The sequence below is a fragment of the Rhinolophus sinicus genome, chromosome X, assembly GCF_036562045.2.
Source record: "Rhinolophus sinicus isolate RSC01 chromosome X, ASM3656204v1, whole genome shotgun sequence".
In the NCBI taxonomy this organism is placed as follows: domain Eukaryota; kingdom Metazoa; phylum Chordata; class Mammalia; order Chiroptera; family Rhinolophidae; genus Rhinolophus; species Rhinolophus sinicus.
Genome location: NC_133768.1, coordinates 33,461,918 through 33,484,703, shown reverse-complemented (window position 1 = coordinate 33,484,703; position 22,786 = coordinate 33,461,918). Strand labels below are relative to the sequence as shown.

Below are 22,786 nucleotides of genomic sequence, written 5' to 3'. Positions count from 1 at the left end.
CAAAGTTGGCTATTTCAAATTTAGGTACTATACTTTGATTATAGAAAATACGGAAGAGGGACGAGGACGGGGGGAGTGGGGCTCTAGAAGCGGGTAAACGGGGTCTAATATATGGTGATGGAAAGAAAACTGACTCTGGGTGGTGAACACACAATGTATTATAGAATTGTACACCTGAAATTTATGTAACCTTACTAACAATTGTCACCCCAATAAACTTTAATTTAAAGAAAAAGAAAAGTAAAACGGCAAAAAAAAAGAAAAGAAAATACGGAAGAAGCACACTTAAGATTCCTGCTTGGAACTGCCTAGCAAGAGCTCACTTTTGCCATCTGGTGGCATTATGCTGAATACAGAAGATCAGGGATTCTGAAGAGGATTTCTGTTTAAAATGCTGTGAAGGCTGATTCTGCATACATAAAGCAACTGTTACTCAGATATTAGTATATAAAATACAAATTCTAAACAACACAACAGAGAAGGGGTAAGAATTAAATAATTGAGAGAAGCCTTAGCTAAGAATCTAATATTTTAACTGATTCCGTCCCCATAGGAATCAGAAAACAAAATAGCAAAGGTCAACACGGTATTCACTTTACAAAAAGGAGATAATGGAACTACAAGACCGTTTTAAAAATTACCTGGGCCAATTAATTACTGAACTCTATCAGCAACGCATCCACAAACCCCAGTAAAATAATACACGAAAACAAAATATACAAACTCAAAAGGACATAAAAACAGGAGATGAAGGAACATTAGAGAGATATCAGCCAATTACTGAAGGTGTAGAGGAGATGGAAGATTGGCTTAGCTCAGGGGTGTCCAAACTTTTTTCAACGTTTTTCACCAAGGGCCATATGCGGTAAAATACACAAACAGCCGGGCCACTCACTCGAGGTGAAGTACGTATTGCCTCACCTGGTTTATTTAAGTAAACTAAATATATTTTTGGAATTTGCTGCGGGCCAATTAAAAATGGATTGCGGGCCGCAGTTTGGATACCCCTGGCTTAGCTGAACCAAGAAACACTTGTGGAGTAAAAGGAAGGGGGAGGGGGCACCTACAAGTTAGCACTCCACAAAATCCTAGAAGAGCTAAGGATATAAAAACAACAGGTACTTGGAAGTTTCACTTGAATAAAAGACTTAAAAACAGAGTGGCTGAAGTTTGCATAAGAATGAAGTATCTACCCTTTACCACCCCCATATCAATGAAGATGGGAAGGAATTTCTTACTGATGTAGAGATAGATACAAATATGGACTAGAGAAAGACTAAGAAGTTAGATTAGTATCAGTATGAATCATGTTTGTTTTTTTCTTTTTTGTTGTTGTTTTTGTTTTTTTCTAATAGAGATACAGAAATTGATATAGATTTTGGTTTCTAAATACCCTTTTTCACTAAAAGAAGAAATGGCTGATTCCAGGGATGAGATAGAGAAAGCACTAGATGAACTTTAATCTTGTGCCACAAAGTAATAAACTACTCAAAAAATGATGAGGCTATATACAAAAAGCATTGGGTCAATGTAAAACAGACAGTGGGTCCATCCACTGACTGAATCTGGGACAACTGAGCATCAAAATAAATAATTATTATGTTTATAACCCAACAGATAAAATAAGAATCCGTGAGTAAATAGTGATAATACCTAATAAATAGGGGAGAAGGCAAAGCTCTACTTTAGATAGAATGCCAATTAATAAATGTACAAAGTGACCAAGTAAAAACAAAATCACCATTTTGCAACCATCATAGGAAAAACGGATTCAGGCAATAACCACAGAATCTTAGGGCAAAATAACTTTACAGAGAAGAAACCTGACAAACATCAATTAAGTGATATAGGACAATGTCACCAATAAAGGACAAACTGACATGTGCCTCCTGGTGATGCCCTGAGAAAGACAAAGCATGAGTAGTATTCTGTTAAAAATGTACAACCTGTATATAACCATCAGGAAACATACAAAACCCAAAGAGACACATTCAATACTAACATTATCTATGTTTTTCAAAACCATCAAGATCATAAAAGACAAAGATTAATGAACTCTTCCAGATTAAAGTGACAGACCAAATAATCATGCAATGTATGAACCTGATTTGGATACTCAACCAGAAAACACTGTGAGGTACATTACTGGGAAAACTTGGTAAAACATGAATAAGGCCTGTAAATAGATTACAGTGATGAAGCAATGGTAAATTTTCTGATTTTAATTAATGCTGTGGTAATACTAAGAGGATGTCCTTGTTCTTAGAAATCATGAAGGTATTATCAAAAGATATGGTATCTATAACCGGTTTTCCAAATGTTAGGAAAAAAATCCTATCATAGAATGACCTAACAGCTATGGCAATATGCTAACAACTATTTAATCTGGGGAAGGGTAACTGAGATCGTACTATTTGTTAAGTTTGAACTTATTTCAATAGGAAAAGTTCAAATTTTTTAACAGGAAAAAAAGGAACTATGAAAACAAGAGATGCGCAGGAAATGGAAGAAAACAAAACGTCTATCAGTAATAGCCTCCAGAGAAATACGTACAGTACAATTTGTTATGTTGTAACACGTTTCTATAACCCTAATTAGCTTATATTCAATTGGCAAACAGAATGATGTCAGTACAATGTGGAAGGTGTGTTTGTTCAGACGTGATTTCTCCCAGGCAACAAGAACCCGTATAGCAGGGGAGGAACTGTAACTTACAACTACAAAACCCAAAACCAATCAAACTAAAACCCCTCAGCCTGGCAGCTGCACAGAAAGAACGGCTTTTAACTCTTCTAAGAAAATTAAAAGCGAGCACCTGCACCTAGGGCTCATCTAGGAGGGCACGCACCCCGACTCCCATGACTCCTGGCAGATTTTACTTTGTCCTGTGCCCAACTTAATGGCAGCCCACCTGTCTCAGAGCTCCACTTCCATCTGTGTCAGCTAACACAGTCAAGCCAGCATTTTCTCTATATTGGTTCTGTGTCGTCTTATCTCCTGAGGCTGCCTTCGGCTGCACGGAACTACCTGCACGGGCTGTCCAAGTTATCTCTGAAGACACTGTTGTATGAGCACTGTTTAAACTCGATGTGAAAGGGTTACCGAGCCTAGAGTGTTCAGAGTCCAAGCAGGGTGAGGAGGACTCCTATGTGGGAGGGGAGGAAGCGGTCCTATGCAGAAGGAGAAGGAAGTCCAAACAATGGGGTAGCTCAGCACGATGATTCGACTCAAGCAGCGAGGAGGTGTCCATGCGGTGCAGCGAGGCCCAGCATAAATGCATATGCAATATATAAACTCAGGAAATTGAGAGCCAGAGCCCTTCCACACAGAGAAAGGGGTGGTGGTAGAGATGACCGATTACATAAGGAGTATGAATTAAATAGGAAAATATGTTAAAGGATAACGGCAGCCAGGCTTTTCACTGTTAGAGAAGGGCATTATAAACATGGAAAGGAAGAAAACTAGAATGAACCTTGTAACACTGAAATGGAACTAGAGGACCCCCATGGTTTTTTATTCCATCCATCCACGTGTGTCTGTGTACACACACATGTATGGATGTATGAAATACAGATATAAATGTGTATGTACATACATAAATTCCTTAGGTTCTATCTAATGAGAGCGCCCAGGAACAGCAACACTCCAAGTAAAGCAACAAGGACAGTTAGTGTCCAGTAAAAGGAACCAGGACTCCCTGGAGATATGGCTGATTCCAGGACTGGGACGGAGAGAATACATGATTTTCACCTGAAACATCTGCAGCCAGAAAGCCCACAAGGAGTCAAAGAATGATGGGAACATGTGAAAATAACACAAACCAGCTTGATGAGGCTCCCACTGGCCAAATTAAAGGCCATTTGAGCATCTAAATAAATCACAGTAATGAATTATAAACCCTTGAATCTAACAGGAAACCATGAGTTTATAAATTATGAATGAAAAAATTGAAAGCCTCATGAGAAACAGCATACACAGTTTCAAAGTACCTCCCCACAAAATACTTAATTACAAAGGGAAAAAGAATCATTTTAAAGTGGAGAAGCATGGCAAACACTTAAGTGGTCAACAGTGATCATCATCAGAAATGGGAAAAACGGCAATTTCACACCATCTGACAGGAAGCATTGAAAAAAACAGAGCCTGTCTTCTGTGGTATTCCCTCCAAAGACATATAACCCGAATCTAATGATGATAAAACAGATAAATCTAAAGTGAAATAAGAATAATTGGCCTGTAATCTTCAAAAGTGTCAAGGTGATGAAAGTCGAAGATAGAAGGAGCAACTGTTCCAGAAAGAAACTAAAAGAGATCTCAACTAAATGCAATATATGCTACTTGAAATGGATCTCTTTGCTCTAAAAGACTGCTGATTAGACAGTACTAATCAAAGTTAATGTCCTGGTTTAGATGGTTGTATTTTGGTTACACAAATATCCTTGTTTGTTGGGAATATATAGTAAAGTACATAAGGGTGATGGGACATTAGACCAGCAAATTACTGTCAAACTGTTTACAAAAAAGTTCTTGAATTGTATTTCTACTAACACTTCTGTAAGGTTGTAAATGTTTCAAAACAATTTTTTTTTTTCTAATTTCAAGTTGTATTGGATTAAATGATCTATCCCAACTCCCTGTTTTCTACAACCTCAGTTATTTTTAGTTACAATTTTGCAGAGCATTAGGTTTTGGAGGAAAACACATATATTAGAGCAGAAACACTGAAATATGTTCATGAAAAACAAAATCCTGTGGAAAAGGATCATTTGGAGAAAGGTCTTAAACATTTAACACTAGAGTATCTGGGGGCAAAAAGTCAACGGAAGGGCTGTAAAAAGTTAAGGAAATGACCCCTAAGCTGGAATCAAGTTAGAGAAAGGAGGAAGAAAAGGAAGAAAATCAGTTGTAGTAGATTCAACACAATGACAGACACACAAAAAGCAGCACATGGAGAAGAAAATTAGCAAAGACTGCAAGTCTCTCACAAATTAGGAATCTCCAAGTCCACTGAATACCCACTATAAAACAGATCTACTCCAAGGCACATAATGACAAAATTTCAAAACTCAACGATAAAACCAAAACTTCCAGAAACAGAGATCACATGCAAAGAACTGAACTCAGAAGAGCTTTGTTCTTCACACCACCACCATTACCAGCTAGACAGAATAAATTCTAGAGCAAAACTACTCATCAAATATGAGGGTTTAACTGCATCCAGATAAGCAACGTCTCAAAAACAAAACACAAAACCACCTCCCATGTACGCTTTCTGAGACACCGGCAGCAGAATGAGAGAGCACTTGAAGAAAGGCCCAAAACACAGAAATTAGTGAACAGGAATCTGCCACAGGAAAGCTGAAGAAACAAGTCCCAAAGGGTAGCTGTGTAGCAAACCAGATGAGAGGAGGAAGAAGAAAAGTTCCAGGACAACAGTGGAGCTGACAAATTAATAATGGAAAATTATTTTGAGACGTTGTTACACAGTATGTGGGAAGACTTAGTGATAGATATATAGAAAAATCAAAGTGAAAAGGGAAAAATTATTAAATGCAGTAAAAGTTGTCAGTAATCCAGCCAACTTCACACTCTTGAAAATGAAAACAATGAATATGAATGAACTTAAGCAAAACTTGGGGAAATGTGGGAGTAAGAGTTTTCATCTATAGAACAGAAAATCAGTAGATATCTAAAATGGACAGAGTTGTACAAAAACATTATTTACAGATATAATAGTATATACATACATAAAAATAAAAGCCACAAATTCAAAGTGGTTGTTCCTAAGGAATAAAAAAGAACAATGCTATAGATGACACATGACCCAAAATAGTCCAGGGGTCTGCAAATTTTTTCCATAAAGGGCCAGACAGTAAATATCTAAGGCTCTGCGGGCCATATGGTCTCTGCTACAACTACCGAGCTCTGCTGTGTGAAGATAAAAGCAGCCAGACAGTATATAAATGAGCATGTTTGTACACCAATAAACTTTGTTTATGGACACCAAAATTTGTATTTTATGCAATTTACATGAGTCACAAAACATTATTCTTTGACTTTTTTTTTTCTTCTTTGAGCCATTAAAAAATGTGAAAACTATCCTTAGCTCTCGGGCTGTAGAAAATCAGGCAGTGGGCTGTAGGTTTGCCAACTCCTGTTCTGGTCTATACCACAAGGCATTTTCCATCTAGGAAAGAATTTGACAATAATATACCCTGTTATAGCCCAGCATGTACTTTATCAACATTATTTTTAAAAAAATTCTTACCTGGTGGCATAAGTTTCATAAGTACTCTTGCTCCATCTCTGAGAGATGGCATATTTAGGCTGCTACCTAAATCTGCGACTTGCCAAAGGAAAGAGATGTATCTGGGATGCAGTGACATTATCTAGAATACAAAATATACACCAAGTATTTACCTGCAAATTATACCTCCCCTAAAAGAAGAGCCCCAAACAAATCTGTTAATCGCTACACTTTTGCTCATATCATTTCTACTCTCCAAAATACAGAATGAATACATTATCCAAGCGATCTCCAGTAATTTGACAGCTTTTACTATTTTGTTGAACTATTTCTCTCATATATGCAAGTTAGACTCTACACATACAAAAGGCTGTCATGTCCACTAATAGTTAAATTCCTAATATTAGGTTGGTGCAAAAGTAAATGCGGTTTTTGCAATTATAATACGTACCTTTTTAAACCACAATTACTTTGGCCCCAACCTAATACAATTGTTGTAGGGAGTCAATCCTTCAGACACTGGAGTGGCTCCGTAGTATTATCGTAGCCATTAAAAATTCTTGTGGGGAGGGGTGGGAAGGGACGAGTCAGTTTCTTTGATATAAGATATGTTACTGACAATCTGAGAAAAGTTGCAGTTATTTTCCTACAGAAACATTTTTGTGGTACAAAGTACAATGGTATTTTTCTAAATTTATATATGCAAGTTATAATTAAGCTGTATAATAGATTAACTTTATGGAAACATAACAGTACTATTATCTATAAAGAAATGTTTTAAATTTCAACCAAGTTACAATCACCTTTCAGAGGGATCCATTCTGAAGTTAATGGTTAACTGCACAGTTATTTGATATTTTGTCACATTAAACTATAAGCTCCTCAAGAATAAAGAGCTATTCTATACACCTCTTCATTCTCAAGGAATGTAGCGTAATGCCTTGTATACAGTAGCTGAAAACTACTCACCACCCCAGGCAAACAGCTTTCCACTTCTGGATTGGGACCATCACTGTAATGATTACCATGGTTTCCAGGAGAGCCAGTTGAGGAATCAGAAGAGCTATCTGGGCTTGAAGGCATATTGGAACTTATTTGTGTAAGTTTGGCTGTAATTAGCTGAAAATGATATACTATGTTAGTACCCAAAACAAGGAAACCTACACAAAACTTGTTAGTAACATACTGACAAAAACTTACATGTTACACTTTTAGAAATACAATTTATTAAGTGTTGTCTAACATAACCACTTGGTTTTGTTTTTAGAAACCCTTTCCTCTACTATATTGTAGGTAACTTGATGCCTGTCGTATTTAGCGTTATAATCCAAACATCTAATATACATCCTCACACATACAGATCAATTAAAATTTATTGCATGAAATGTTGACTAGTGAAATGAAAAATAGCCTCAGGTTTTTTGTGAGAAGTCTGGTAATTACAGATACTTACCGATTTATCTTTTAAGTTTAATTGACCGATCAACTTTCTATCATCTGCAGGATCTATCAGTTCACCGCCCACAAAGAGCTCAATTTTTGTATGGGCTACATTGGCTTTAATACGATTAAGAATACATCGTCGTACTGAACCGATTGTATCATTTGTATGAGACCATACATCCAAGTCATCAACCTGTCTGCCCTGGTTTGGAAATCGAACTATAAAGGAGAGGTGTTTCCCACGGAAAGCTCTGGGGGGAATAAAAGGGGAAACATCATCACATTCAGCAAACTTTCAAATCTTCTTGTGAAGAAAATGAAGTTAAAAATATAATATTGAATATTTTCTTATTAAATAAGAGAAAGTGAGTTAAGGATATATATTTTTAGGATCTTGAAAATAAAAATTTATTGCTCCTTTAAACTACAAATATTGTAAATTATCTTCAGAACTCAGCAATCATATTCCATTGTTACTCTTATATAAAAATTTTGTTGTAAGAAATTAACAGAGAAATGAGTAAGACTTCACTTATTTTATGCTATAAAAGCTCAACTCACTATTTTTAAATGTAGAAGATAACTATCTTGAGATTATCAACAAAAATGCTAAGATGTACATTTTTTCCCTGAAAAATTCTTTGTGTCACAATTCACCACCCAAAATGATATTTATGTTGGCATATTATCTTCTTGTACATTAAGATACAAAAAATAAAATCATACTTAGAAAACAATTTTAAATAATTCCATGGTTAACAAAGAGAACTCCCTTACAAAGAGGAATCTTTTAAAATAAATACTGATGGCATTCATTCTATAAATATCTCTCAATTATAAATACTATTGGAATTACTAAATGGTTAAGACCTTAAGCAAACTGTCTACTGACCATTTGAAAATATGTCTTGCTATATTGGCTATCTGCCAAAGCAGCTTTTAAGAGTTCTTTCCAATTACTCTCCAATCTGACTATGCTATTATTTTTAACAGTGTAAATGAATGGCATCAAAACACATCAAATGCAAAATATCCCTACAACACTTACTGGGCAATAAAGTTAATGGCAAAAAGAGAGGAAACTTGATTTAATGAGTGAAAATGCCCTACCAAAACACACACAAAAAAACCAGATCCTGGAAAACAAAAAAAGGTCTACTATTATAAAATCTATAAATAGATGCAAATAATGTTTTTAATAGTATCTTAAAAGATACCAACATTTTCAAAACGAAAAATTTCCCCTTTTCTTCTGTACATTACTTTCTAAAACAATTAAACAGCTAGGAAAATACCAAATAATTAAGAAGTAGCACTAGGAGATCAGATCAGTTATTCACAAACCTTGACATAGGTAGAATTGTTCTTTCCTCATGATAATCGCTGTCACATTCATTTATATACTCCCTTAACACAGTTAATACTCGAACCATTCGAACAGCTTCCTGTCTTGCACAATTAATACTGTCTTTGTCACCATCCAAAACACACAACGTGTCATAGGAGGCTTTCAAACGATCAAAGCAAGACTGAATGAAGTCTTCATGGATCACCACCTACAAATAACGAGCCCAATAAGACAGTTCAAATTGCTTTGAAATGTAAAAATTAAATGTATATATGAAACATTAATTCAATTAATGATGACAACAACTACTTTAAAAGTAGCGCTCATTAATCATGATCATATTTAACCAGGATCATATTTAACCAGAGAGTCTATACTGATAATAAACATACTACGCTTTGTCAAAGGAAGCTACTGTTATGTAAGTATAAACTAGATGCTCAAAAAATAAACTTCAGGATTAGGTGTTAGATAGAATCAAAAGAAATTCAGTCAAAACCTCTTGCCATAATTATACTCAAAATAATCTCTTTAAGATAATTATCAAGAGAAGAATCATTTAGATAACATTTTGTACAAGAGAAACATGGACTAAATTTTAAGTATATTTTTAGTAGGAGCTTAAACAAAAGAATTTCTAGTTAATTATGAATTAAAGAAAAAATTCTTATAAGCAAGAGTTCTTCTGTTAGAATTCTAATTTGTGGATGTTTTAATGCATGTCAATTCTCACCTGATTGACCTGTAGCCTTGGACCAAGGTTTGTGTATATTTCTTTAAGGAGATCTATAGCTCTGCTGGCAATATCATCATTACTCTGAATGACAACCTAGGTTCAAAAAGATTCAAATGTAAATACCTTTCAAGAAAAATAGCTGGGCATTTCAATTCAAACTCTACCCTCAGTTATTTTAAATACAGTATTCAATAATTTAAGGGTACATCGACTTCGATGACCAAATAAACATAGTAAAATTAGGTGAGAAAACAGACCAAAAGAAAAAATGCAAAACTGAAGTCTGTGAATAAAGAAATTTGTTTAAGAATGGAAGACACATTTTTCTAAGGATATAATATGCTCTGGCCAGTATTACCATTATTTTTTGACGTATACTATTGACATACAATATCCTATTAGTTTCAGGTGTATCACAGTGATTTGATATTTATATACATTACGAAATGACCCCCGTAAGTCTAGTTACCATCTGTCACGAAAGTTACTACAATATTATTGACTACATTCCCTATGTTGTACATTATATCCTCGTGACCTATTTATTTTATAACTTGAAGTTTATACCTCTTAATCCCCTTTACCTATTTCACCTGGCCAACCAACCGCGCTCCCCTCTGGTAACCACCAGTTTGTTTCCTGTATCTATGAGTCTGTTTCTGACTAATACTATTTAACCCTGAAATTCAACACCTTGGTAACCAATTTGTGAGACATGAAAAGAGGAATTCAAATTGGTTAAAAGGAAATACAAGATCACACAAAATACAGTTTAGCATAAAGGGCTCCCTACCCCATTTCTACAGATCTTTATCACTCATCTAATTATATCAGTGGTATTCAATATACCCCGTTTCCCCGAAAATAAGACCTAGCTGGACAATCAGCTCTAATGCGTCTTTTGGAGTAAAATTTAATATATTTTACTATGAGACCGGGTCTTACATTAATTTTTGCTCTAAAAAACACATTAGAGCCGATTGCCCAGCTAGGTCTTATTTTTGGGGAAACATGGTATGTGCAGAACTTCAGGGCTCTGAGAAAGTGTTTTAGGGCTGACCCCTGTAATAGGTTTGGGGAGGGGGAGGGGGTGAAGCACAAGGTGCGCAGAAAAAGGAAACAGGTTTTCCTTTCTCACTTCAACTAGCTTTACATTTTGGAGTATTGTGTCAATTTCAATTTTAAAAAGGGTTTCTGCTGTTTAAAAATGCTAAAAGCTTATGTCAACTATAACTGAAAAATAAAAAAAATTATTAAAATGTTGAAAACCCCTTAAATGAAAAAGTCTGATCAAATACCACAGTAAAGATCTTGGTCTATGGCTTACAGGAAAATATTTCATATCCAAAAAACAATACAAACTGTGAACAGGTCAGATTTTTAAAGACAGGAATAATATAGTAATACTACATTGCAACAACATAGATGAACCTTGAGGGAATTATGCTAAGTGAAATAAATCACACAGAGAAATACAAACACCATGTGGAATCTAAAACAAACAAAAAAACTACAACCAAAAAAAAAAACAAAACCAGAACTCATATACAGAATACAGAGAATGGATTGGTGGCTACCAGAGGCCGGGTGGGTGAAACGGGTGAAGGTGGTCAAAAGGTACAAACTTCCAGTTATACACGCCCTGCGGATGTAATGTACAGCATGGTGACTATAGTTAACAACACTGTATTGCATATTTGAAAATTGCTGAGAGAGAAAATCTTAAAAGTTCTCATCACGAGAAAGAAAATGGTAACTGTGTGGTGATGCATGTCAACTAGACTTACTGTAATCATTTTGCAATGTATACGTACGTACATCAAATCTTCATGTTGTATACCTGAAACTAATGTAATATTAATGCATGTCAATCCTCACCTGAATGACCTTCATTATATCAATGAAAAATACACATACATTAAATAGTATAAAGGCAAAAAGAGTAACCTTTAATAAATAATAATATTTTACTCCCTCAGGTATTTAAAAATATCACAAGTTAAACACTGCTGATTGATAAAGTGTATGTTCAGAAACACTTCTAAATAAAGTGTTTTCTTTTGTCCTCTATTTATTTTATTATTCAATATATAATAACCTAAAATTAACATCAAAGGAGAAGAAGCAGATCTACATTAAATAAAAAAAAGGGAAGAACAGTAACTTCCATGGGGAGGCATGAAAAATTTGCAGGGTCAGGGTACTTCTAAACACATCTGAAAAAGATTTCTAAGCCAAGACAAAAGGAACATCTGTGGCGGGAGGGGAGGAAAAAAGAAGAAAACCCAATGACAAGGGACATGAGAAGATAAAGACGAACTATCATAATCTCCTAGGACAAACAGAGAAGCATACGTACATATAAATTATATGCAAAATTATGATTCCTTACCTATTGGAAAAAATACATCAGTTACAGTGTTTACAAAGTTCCCACTTTTCACTTACCCTCCAAAGGTAGTCTAAGCCTATTAACTCCAAATCATCCATCATATATGCTCTCCTTTTAGCTACTAGTTTTCCTTCTCGACAATTCACAGCTTTGAAGAATCGCTCAAAACATTTCATTCCATTTTCAGTTAATAGGGAAGGATCAAGCTGAAGCACATTACTTTCAAAGAAGTCCTTATTAATATCAGGATCCAAGTCTGGTTCATCCCCCATCAACTTGGAATACCACTTAAAACAAGCTTCACGATCACAAAGGTAAACTGCATTCTCTGCTAAGCATTTCCATATTTGTTTTGCCTGAGGAGCACATAGCCACAGTTGGCCATCCTTCAATAAAAATCTTGGAAAAATATAAAAAATTAGCAATTAGATCTACACAAATTTATCCTGAAATGCAATCTATATCTGTATACATATGAAATAATCCATTTATCACAATTATATTTTAACTATAGGCAAATAGCTGTCAGTTCTTACTGACATCTTAAAAACTTATTGCGCAACTTTTATCTGATACTAAAAAATACTAGATATTAATTCATTTAAAAAGCACATACCGAGCACCTACTATGTGCCAGAAACTGCTAGGTGACTGGGCCTAAACTGAATAAAAGATTTGTCACCTGAACTTTAAACAGTTTAGTATGTTTAACAGTTATTTGAGTTTTGGTATTCTGCTTATCCATCACTGGAAAATGAGGTATTCTAAGTGACTCTCACAGATAACAACTCATTGACATGTAAGAGTTAATTAAAACTGCTTAAATTTTAATACTTTCTGATGATCTAATATTCATCACTCAGTGCCTGGCCACATTAAACAGAATAACCTACATATAATTTAAACTTTTTATGTCAATATTCAACAAGATTCTTCTTAGTCATTCAGTAATGTTCTCTAGGGTCTTTAGTGTTGTGACTATTGGTTTAGTCATTCAAAAAGACAATACTAAAGGTAATTCTGTTACAACCATAGGCTCTTTCTTCAGGTAGCTTTTTATTTTTGTTTGGATTCCACCCACCAACCCTGTCTGCCGTATCTTTGAATGAGAAAAAGAGAACACCTCATTTTATTCTGAATAACAAAATTTTCAGCTAACATAATGGTGGCTCCATGCCCAGTTACAGAATAAGTGCATGTATTTAATGTCAGTAGGCTCCCTCTCCACTTCAAAGAATTCTCGAATCTCAATTCTAGGGTTTTTTATAGTTTCCTAAGATTGCTGTGTTTAAAGAGGGCTTTTAGCACCCAGTTCTCTCTAACCCTGTTACTTCTAATTTACAGATACAAAACTATGGACCAATGTGATAAAATGCAATTGTTTTCAAAGTTCTTTTTTTTAAAGACAAGAGCGGAAAACTTTCTTCAAACAAAAATTCCATTTGAAAGTCCAATGTATAAAAGCAGAGCTGCTCCAGTTGTTGGGAGGAGGAAAGGAGAAATGGAGATGAAACTCCCACTGCTTGTTCAGAAACCTTGGAGGAAGCTCCTCAGAAGCCTTAAGGCTCCTCCAAGGTAGGCTTGAAAAATTGCTGGTCTAATAGAAAGAGCATAGACTTTGGAGTCAGCTAGATCTATAAGGTTGGTGCAAAACTAATTGCGGTTCGTGAATTATTTTTAACCTTTTAAAAAGCAATTACTTTTGCACCAACCTAATAGTTGAGTAATGCAACACCACTACAATCTGGATATGTGATTTCAAACGATCTAGTCTAAGCCATGTGAATCTTCGTTTTCTTATTAATCAAATGGGGATAATACTTGCCCCACTGTACTGCAGAGGATCAAATGTAAAGTGTTTAACACAGGCTGAACATACACTCGGTAAAGATAGGTTCCTTTCCCTTCAGTGAGTCACTATAGGTCTTGTAGATAGGCACTAAATAGAGTAGGAACTAGACTAGGTCTTCTGACTACAAACTTTAATATAGCAAGAGGGCTTGTAACTACTTTTCTGTTCTAGGAAATTGAAGGGATACAACACACACCAATCAATAACAATCGCTCACTATGGCAGTGATTCTCAATCTGGGGAGGAAGGTCCTTCTAGGTAGGTGACACTTCAAACAAATGCCAAATTTCTTAAAATCTGGTGGCTAGAGTTTTTTCTCAAGTTAAAATCATTATGTAACTACTCATTAAATGTTTCCTAATGTAAGTAAGCACATAGTTCAATAAACATTAAGTCCATAATTAACATAGCCCAGGAAAAAATTCCGCAGTGTATCTAAATAATCTGGGCATTTCTTTGAACATTTATGATCTACATAAACTCTTTTGCTATATGTATGATATGGTTTCTGAATTCGCATCTCACCAAAAATTTTACCAATTTTAAATCTGTAAGTGTACAGTTATTAAAAGCTAAATATCACTGAGCAAATTCAGCTTCACACTACATTTGGCTTTGGCTTAAGGGAATAAGTATCGTTTCCTCAACCCCATCAGAACACTGTTATTAGCACGACTGTGCACTGCCTTTGTCAGCCGTCACTAGGATAAACAAGGCACCAGAGGACTCAGCCACTCTTTTGGGTGCTGCGGCAGCTGCTTTCTGTCCTCATTTCCTTAGTGTCTATGATACCATTAAGGACAGTATGATTCTCCAGCTGGTTCTATCAAAATATGGAAACTTGTTCCTTAAAAATAAACGTATTCCCGGCCTAAACAAATAAGAACAGACGTCTATACAAAAGCTTAAAATGCGTTCTCTTCAAATATTGCAAAGAAGTTAAAACTGAGACAATAATTTAAAAACATGTAATAAATGAGGACACTGAGAAATGCCCTGGGACTTTCAGGTTAATGATTTCCATGTGGGAAAATGTGGCCAAGGGGAAAAGGCCACCTAAAAAGGATCTAAGCTATACAGCATATTAACACAGCGTTTTTTATCTGTGCCTTGAAGAGAGCAACACTAATTGTTTAAAACAAACCTAAGGAAGTTAAGTCGTTCTTGGACTTCTTGAACATGACTGTATCTACTTCCCAGCCTCACAGTTTGTGGATCATAGTCTTCATGGTCTGCAAGTTTAAAAAATATCATGTATTACACATTTGAATACCCACATCACTGCTGACTTTAACCAAAGGAAATTAAGTCAGTTAAAAAGTCGTTAATTTTTTATCATTAAAATAGGCAACCTCAAGTTTTCTAATTACTGGTGATTTTTACTCATCCATTTTTCCCACACAAAGAAACTTCCCTTTTACATAATCAAAGAAAATGATCTGTTAAATGTGCCATAAAAATAATTCATCATAACCTCTTCACCTAATCTTCATACACAATGAAGTAATTTCTGATTACAGCCTAAGAGTGATCTGAGTGGTCTGTGAATGTGAACTAACCACCAAGACAACATTTTTTTCTTCAATTTCCTTCCTGTTATACTGAAAACTCTTGAAGGAAAAAATACTGTTATAAAGAAATAAGTTGTATTACTAATTTCTACCCAGGAAGTTATCATAGTTATCACCATCAACATGTTATGAAAGTCTAGAATAGTCTCAGAAAATTCAAGAAAACTTACCCTTCTATTCTATCACAACTATGGGTAGGTGTTAGTCCCTAACCCTACTAGCTTAAGTTGGAAATTCCTTTTAAAAAAACAAAAAAATAAAGTAAACCCTTTGGTTTTACTTTCATTACAGCATACAATGGGTGAAAAAGTCTGTGTTTGCAATGAAAGGCTACAGCAAACATCTTAGAAAGCACCTACTAACCCAAAAATACTAAGGGCAGGTTGTTTTCTTTGTATATGTGTATGTGTGTGTGTGTGTTTCAATTTTTGATTTTACTTTACTGGAAAAAGCTGTATGACTTGCAAATGGTCAAGTTGATTTGTGGCTTGGAACAGAAGAAAGCTGAAGCAAATGCTTTGACACTGCAGGAAACTACATGGGAATCACTGATGTTTCCAGGAAGTTGTGGTAAGTTATGGAGGAATAAGAAGTTGTGCAATTTCCCTTTAGCATTAAATACTGATATTTCCATACCAGATCCTGGACCTTATGTTACGTGTGTGCTAGTACGAAAGAATTCTAATAGTTTGAGACCCTTTGGAAATAGTAAAGGTAATGCAAGTCTAAAAATAGTGAGGTTTCTCGTCCAAACAAAATCTTGACATGCAATGACGGAACATTCCCAATGTTTAGAAACATCTCCTTTTGATGCTTTTGTGAAGAAAACAAAGCCAAATGATATTTTGCTTTCTACTTCCACATATTATTTTCATCTACGTCCATGAAAGTCAATTTCCTCAGGGCTTAGGACTTAAAGCACTACCTCTCTCATGAGGTTTTCTAAAGAAACTAGATACAATATCAAATTCCATTCTGTGTAGAAATTTTCTTTTTCAGAGCACTCGCCTTCAAATATCTGAATAAATAATGGACTTCAGGGATTTTTTTGTTTGTTTGTTAAACTAAGAGTTTATGTACAACTTTGTTTACTCAGTTTCTTTTTTAGGGTGAATTTTAATAATTTCAAACTTAAGACAGGTTTCAAAAATAAGAATCCCCTTATCATCTTTACCCATATTCACTAGTTGTTTACATTTTGCGCCACTGGCTTCATTAGTTGCCACATATATACGTGTGTGTAATTTTTCTAAATCACTTGAGATTGAGTTGGAGACGTGTCCCTTTACCCTTAAACACATCAACAAATATTTCCAAACAAGGGTATTCTCATACATAACCACAGCACAGTTATCAAATTAAACACTGACATAATACCATTACCTAACCCAAGGTTTCTCAACAGCACACTACTGACATCTGGGGATGCTAACTGTTTTGTTGAACTGCCCTGTGCATTGTAGGATATCTAGCAGCATCTCAGGCCTCTACCCACAATATTCCAATAGTATCCTTGCCCAAACCCCCTCCCCAAGATAACCAAAAAGATCTTGACAATTTTAATTTTCTCAACATGTCCATTTGTATTTTCTTTTCTCCAAAACCAAGATTAATGACACATTGCATTTAGTTTGCACATGCCTTTTTATTCTTAATCTGGAGAATTAACCATCCTTCATGTTTCTTGACCTTTTAGAAAACTATGCTCCAATTTATTTGCAAAATACTTAATTTGGGCATCTGTTTCTTCATGATAAGATTCAGGCCAGGCATTTTGGCAAATAACAACACAGAAGTGCCCCCATGTCATCAGTGTATCATTGTCAGAAGGAATATGTCACTTTGTGGCAGTATTCATGTTAACTGGTCATTTATTTGGTCAAGGTAGTTTTACCAAATACCGGTTTCTCCACTGTAAAGTTACTATTTTTCTCTTTGTACTTAGTAATTTGTGGGGAGATGCCTAGAGACTATGTAAATATCTTGCTTCTTATCAAACTTTTACCCACTAGTTTTAGCATCACCACCTTTTTTATTTAGGTGGCAGCATTTTATCAAGACCTGGGACCCTGAACACAGAGAACTTTGAAAACATTCAGTGAAAACCAAAAAAATCAAGAAAAGTCAAGAAGTAAGATCCTTCTGTGCTAAATAGGAATGGAGAGGCCCTATACTTGACTACAGAAAAGCTTTCTGGCCATGAAAACATCAAGATGGTTGGTTGCTAGTTTTCCTTATAAACATTCAGCTCCAAATACTGTGATTAGTTAACAGTCAACTTAAGAGGATGATCCATTTATTACTCATGCTGCCTAGCCTAGCTAGTAGACATCCCACTGAAAACAGGACGTTAGATGAGACTAAATTAACTCAACTGTCTATGGCTAAGGCTCACACAAACTGTTTCTTGTCATTATAAATTGCAAGTTGTCTAGAGTCCATTTCAGAACGCATTGTAAGAGAAGTTCACTTATTAAAAAGCATTTGTAATTGAGACATAATTCAAAGACCAAAATATCTACCACTTAAACTGTGTAATTCAATGGTTTTTAGTACAATCAATGCTGTGTAACCAACAACACAATCTACATTTTTAGGATTTTTCATCACTTCACAAAGAAACCCTGCATAGTCACTCCCCATTTCCTCACCCCCAGCCTTTAGTCTATTTTAGATATTTCATATAAATGGAATCATACAATATGTGTTCATTTCCCCATTTAGCATATTGTTTTGCAGGGTCCATTCATGTTGTAGTATTTTTTATTGCTGAATAGCATTCCATTGACTGGATATACTGTTCTGTTTATCCAAACAAAACATATTGTTTTGTTTATCCATTCATCCAATGATGGACATCTGGGTTGTTTCCACTTTTCTGGGTATCATGAACAATGCTGTTATAAACATTCACGTTCAAGTCTTTATTTTACTTGAGTATATAACTAGGAGTGAATCATATGGCAAATTCTCTGTTTACCATACCATTTTGAGTTCCAACCTGTTTATCAAGGTGGCTGTACCACTTAAAAATCTCACAAGCAACACACGAAAGCTCCAATGTCTCCATTCTTGCCAACACTTACTGTTGTCTTAATTTCTGTCATCGTAGTTAGTAGGTGTAATTTCTCATTGTAGTTTTGACTTGCATTTCCCTAATAACTAATGAAATTGAGCATCTTTTTATGTGCCTACTGGCCATTTACCTTTGGAGAAATGTCTCTACAGATCCTCTGCCCATTTCTAATTGGGTTGTCTTTTAATTGTTGAGTTGTAAGAGTTCTTATACATTGATCAGAAATGTAATGGTTTATTTCTGGACTGTTAATTATATTTCATCAATCCATAAATCTATCCTCATGCATGTACCACACTGTCTTGATTACTATTATTTCGCAGTGAGTTTTGAAATAATTAAGTATGAGTCAGCCAACTGTGATTTTTATCACCAAGATTGTTTTGGCTATTAGGGTTCTCTTGTATTTCCATAATTTTTAGGATCAATTTCTGTACAAAGTAAAAAGGGGGGGGGGGGAGTTTTATAGGGATTGTTAAATCCCTAGGTTAACTTGCAGAGTACTGCCATCTTAACAATATTAAGCCTTCCATTCCATGAACATGGTATGTCTTTCCATTTATTTAGATCTTTAAATTCTTTTGTCAATGTTATTCTGTACTTTTTGGTGAACAAGTTTTATACTACTTTAGTTCAATTTATTCCTAAGTATTTTATTTTTTAAGTTATCCTAAATGGAATTATTTTCTTATACATACGTATGTATTGAGGAATGTTTTCAACCTGCCCCAGGTTGTACTTGGATTATTTCTGAGTGGGTGCAGCTGAATGCATATGCACAACATTCCTGGACCCCAAGGGTTGACTGATCTGAGGAGAGCTTATCTTGGCTGTCTCTTTCTCTAGATCTGTTAAAATTCTGGTTTCTGGTGTTTCAGTTAATAAGAGTATAAGGAGGTATAAGCACCCTCTAAACTGCTCTTCACCAATATTTCCACTGGTTTGATAAGGCCCTTAGGAATGGCATGCTGTGGTCCAAGTAAAGTCAGTCCCTTCAAGCCAACCTGCCAAGCTCTCGGTCCTCATAGTTTATCTCTCCCTCTGAGCAGAATTTCTGTACCACTGCACAGGAGCTAGTGGCAACATAGCAGGCGGCTTCCCCCAGAATGATACCCCTGGCTCTATGAGTGATGTTGCTATATGTGGGGAGGGGGCACAGTGCCTGATTTTGTTTGTCCCTTCTGGCATGGAACTTCCACCTTGTGAGCAAGCTGTGGTAATCAGGACACCTGTATTTTCAGCCTGCCATGCCTGGAATACAGCTTCTGCCCTATGATTAAGCATTAAGAGGCATAAGGGAGTCTCAGCTTTCTACATCACTACCTAGAATAGAGCTTCTGTACCACAGGACAGGGAAAGATAAGAAATGCCAATAGCTTGCCCTTCCTGTTTTAGAACCATAGCTATAGACTGGCAGCTGTGAGAGAGGAAATGAATTGTGGCTCAAATTCTACAGACTCTTCCTGTTCTTCCCAAAATTTGGTAGATTTTCTTCAATAAATGCTTTCCTATTGGCTATATCCTCTTAGGACAATTGCTAGATACTTTAATAAATGATTGTTTGAAAAATAATTTTTCCCAGCTAAATGGTTTTGTTAAGGAAAAGGTCTATTGAGCATCTCATTTCCACCATCCAAGTTAAGTCCCTCACCCCTTGGTTTTTTCTTTTCTTTTAGTCAACATTATGTTCTACATTTATCAGTTGGTATTTCCCTTTCTTTCAGTATAGACTGAAGGGTTTATATTTTATTTAATGGCTTTAGTAATTTTCATTATTTATCTTGACCCAGTTTGGCCAGTGAGAGCCAACTTCTATATTTTTTTGACATGTCAACTTGATTCTTTGAGCACTTTCTCACTTTCTGAAATGAGATGTTCAAGCATCATCATGTAATTTCCCTGCACCAGCCCTAGAAATAGCCATTACTCCAGAGAGCTGTAAAATGTTAATAAAATGGACACTTAATATTTTTTTAAATCACAAAGAACCCACAGACTTAACAGCACTTCGTGGCTGATGTGTAGGAATGAGCCAGAGGTACTGAGAGAATCTAGCCTAGGATCTGTATCCTACCACAGAGAACAATTGGTGAACAACATTCAGAGAAATCTTTTTATGGGAAAAAAATGTTCCTAAAAACTGCTAGTTTGGGATGTAAGAGACTGGGAAGAGGTAATTGAAAGTGGCAGCCCTTAGAAAACAGAATGCAAAAATGTGATCTCCAATGAAGACAAGTCTTCCAACTCTATCCAGAAACCAGGAAAAATGGTAAATAAAACTTTCAGTAAGTGTTCAAATCAGTACAAGGGCTATCCTACCAATGAGGTAAAACTTGAGTGAAAACTGAAAGGTGGTTTTATACTTTGTTGTATGCACGTGAAAAACTTTAAAAGAATGACTTGGGGGCCGGCCCGGTGGCTCAGGCGGTTAGAGCTCCGTGCTCCTAAATCCGAAGGCTGCAGGTTCGATTCCCACATGGGCCAGTGGGCTCTCAACCACAAGGTTGCCAGTTCAATTCCTCGAGTCCCGCAAGGGATGGTGGGCTCTGCTCCCTGCAACTAAGATTGAACACGGCACCTTGAGCTGAGCTGCCTCCCGGATGGCTCAGTTGTTGGTTGGAACATGGGCTCTCAACCACAAGGTTGCCAGTTCAATTCCTCGAGTCCCGCAAGGGATGGTGGGCTCTGCCCCCTGCAACTAAAATTGAACACGGCACCTTGAGCTGAGCTGCCGCTGAGCTCCCGGATGGCTCAGTTGGTTGGAGTGCGTCCTCTCAACCACAAGGTTGCCGGTTCGACTCCCGCAAGGGATGGTGGGCTGTGCCCCCTGCAACTAGCAACGGCAACTGGACCTGGAGCTGAGCTGCGCCCTCCACAACTAAGACTGAAAGAACAACAACTTGAAGCTGAACAGAACCCTCCACAACTAAGATTGAAAGGACAACAATTTGACCATTGTTCCCCAATAAAGTCCTGTTCCCCTTCCCCAATAAAATCTTTAAAAAAAAAAAAAATTAAAAAAAATAAAAATAAAAGAATGACTTGGTAAGCACCAGTTCTTAGTAGTAACGCACGAGTAGTAAGAACACATGAGTAAATACTGGAGAGAATTTTAGTACGTTTATTACTTTACCTAAATAATGTTAAAAGAGGAAGTAGAATCAGCTGACCATACTACTGAGTAAATGTTTTCTTCCAAAGTTGAAGATGCTAGTGGAGATGAAACATGGGCAGGACAAATACTAAATATTGGTGAAACAATTATCAGAAATTGAGAATATCTGTGAACTGTGGAAGCCTGATGTTATCCTGCTGAATAATGTCTCATACCTAATGGGATCCATGCAATACTTTTATTATACAGAGAAAAAAACTAATTTACTTTAGAACTGCAAATGCAGAAACTGGTAGTTGATGGAACCACAGAAGTGATTTAATGCTATGAAAAGTTTAATAGGAGAATTTTCCTAGCTTAAAAAAATTACCTTCCCCCCATATTTAGGTATCTGTAGACTAATCAGTATTAATCAAAAGAATACTGTAACAGAGGAGGAAAAGGTATCGAAGTTAGTTGGAGAAACAAAAGGTATGGTGTCAATAAATTCAAGGGAATATCTCCAGAGCTTACTATGTATCAGGCGTCATCCTAGCATTAATAACTTGCCGAAGGTCATATAGCTAATATGTTTGGGTCATGTTTTGACTGAAGACAATCTGACTATGCAGATTCACATCTCTAACTTTATGGAGATACAGACAATGTAAGGAGGAGAAACTGGAGACAGAAAACATTCTTGTGACCAAGAAATTCATGTGAAGCAATGACTCATGTGGAATTTGAGTAAAATGGAGCAGACAAGTCTAGTGAGGCCAAACTGCATAGGCACCGTCTCCTGACCTCCCCAACAGCAGGGTGCTCAACCTGACATTAAATGCAACACCACATGCAAATGAAATAAAAATTAGCATTATAGCACATGATTTATATGGCTCCATTTGGGGGCAAGGACTGAATTGCCATCTATGAGGACTGTGTACCAGCAAGAAGAGATAAGAACCCGAGTTATGTTAAACTGAGCCCATACGCTTGCGTGTACTACATGCAAACCCTCTGTGCCTCT

At 36.0% G+C, this 22,786-nt stretch overlaps 1 protein-coding gene across 7 annotated transcripts in view; it reads right to left on the bottom strand.

The window, feature by feature from the left end:
- Positions 1-22,786, bottom strand: part of USP9X (ubiquitin specific peptidase 9 X-linked) — a 129,655-nt gene that overhangs the window by 44,784 nt on the left and 62,085 nt on the right. For all 7 annotated transcript variants that reach the window (XM_074323875.1, XM_074323874.1, XM_074323876.1 and 4 more), the window contains 7 exons: positions 15,163-15,250; positions 12,223-12,565; positions 9,772-9,867; positions 9,035-9,246; positions 7,701-7,941; positions 7,217-7,366; positions 6,269-6,389 (listed from right to left, as the gene is read on the bottom strand). In XM_074323875.1, the coding sequence (XP_074179976.1) occupies positions 6,269-6,389; positions 7,217-7,366; positions 7,701-7,941; positions 9,035-9,246; positions 9,772-9,867; positions 12,223-12,565; positions 15,163-15,250 (1,251 nt within the window). The remainder of the gene's footprint in view (positions 1-6,268; positions 6,390-7,216; positions 7,367-7,700; positions 7,942-9,034; positions 9,247-9,771; positions 9,868-12,222; positions 12,566-15,162; positions 15,251-22,786) is intronic.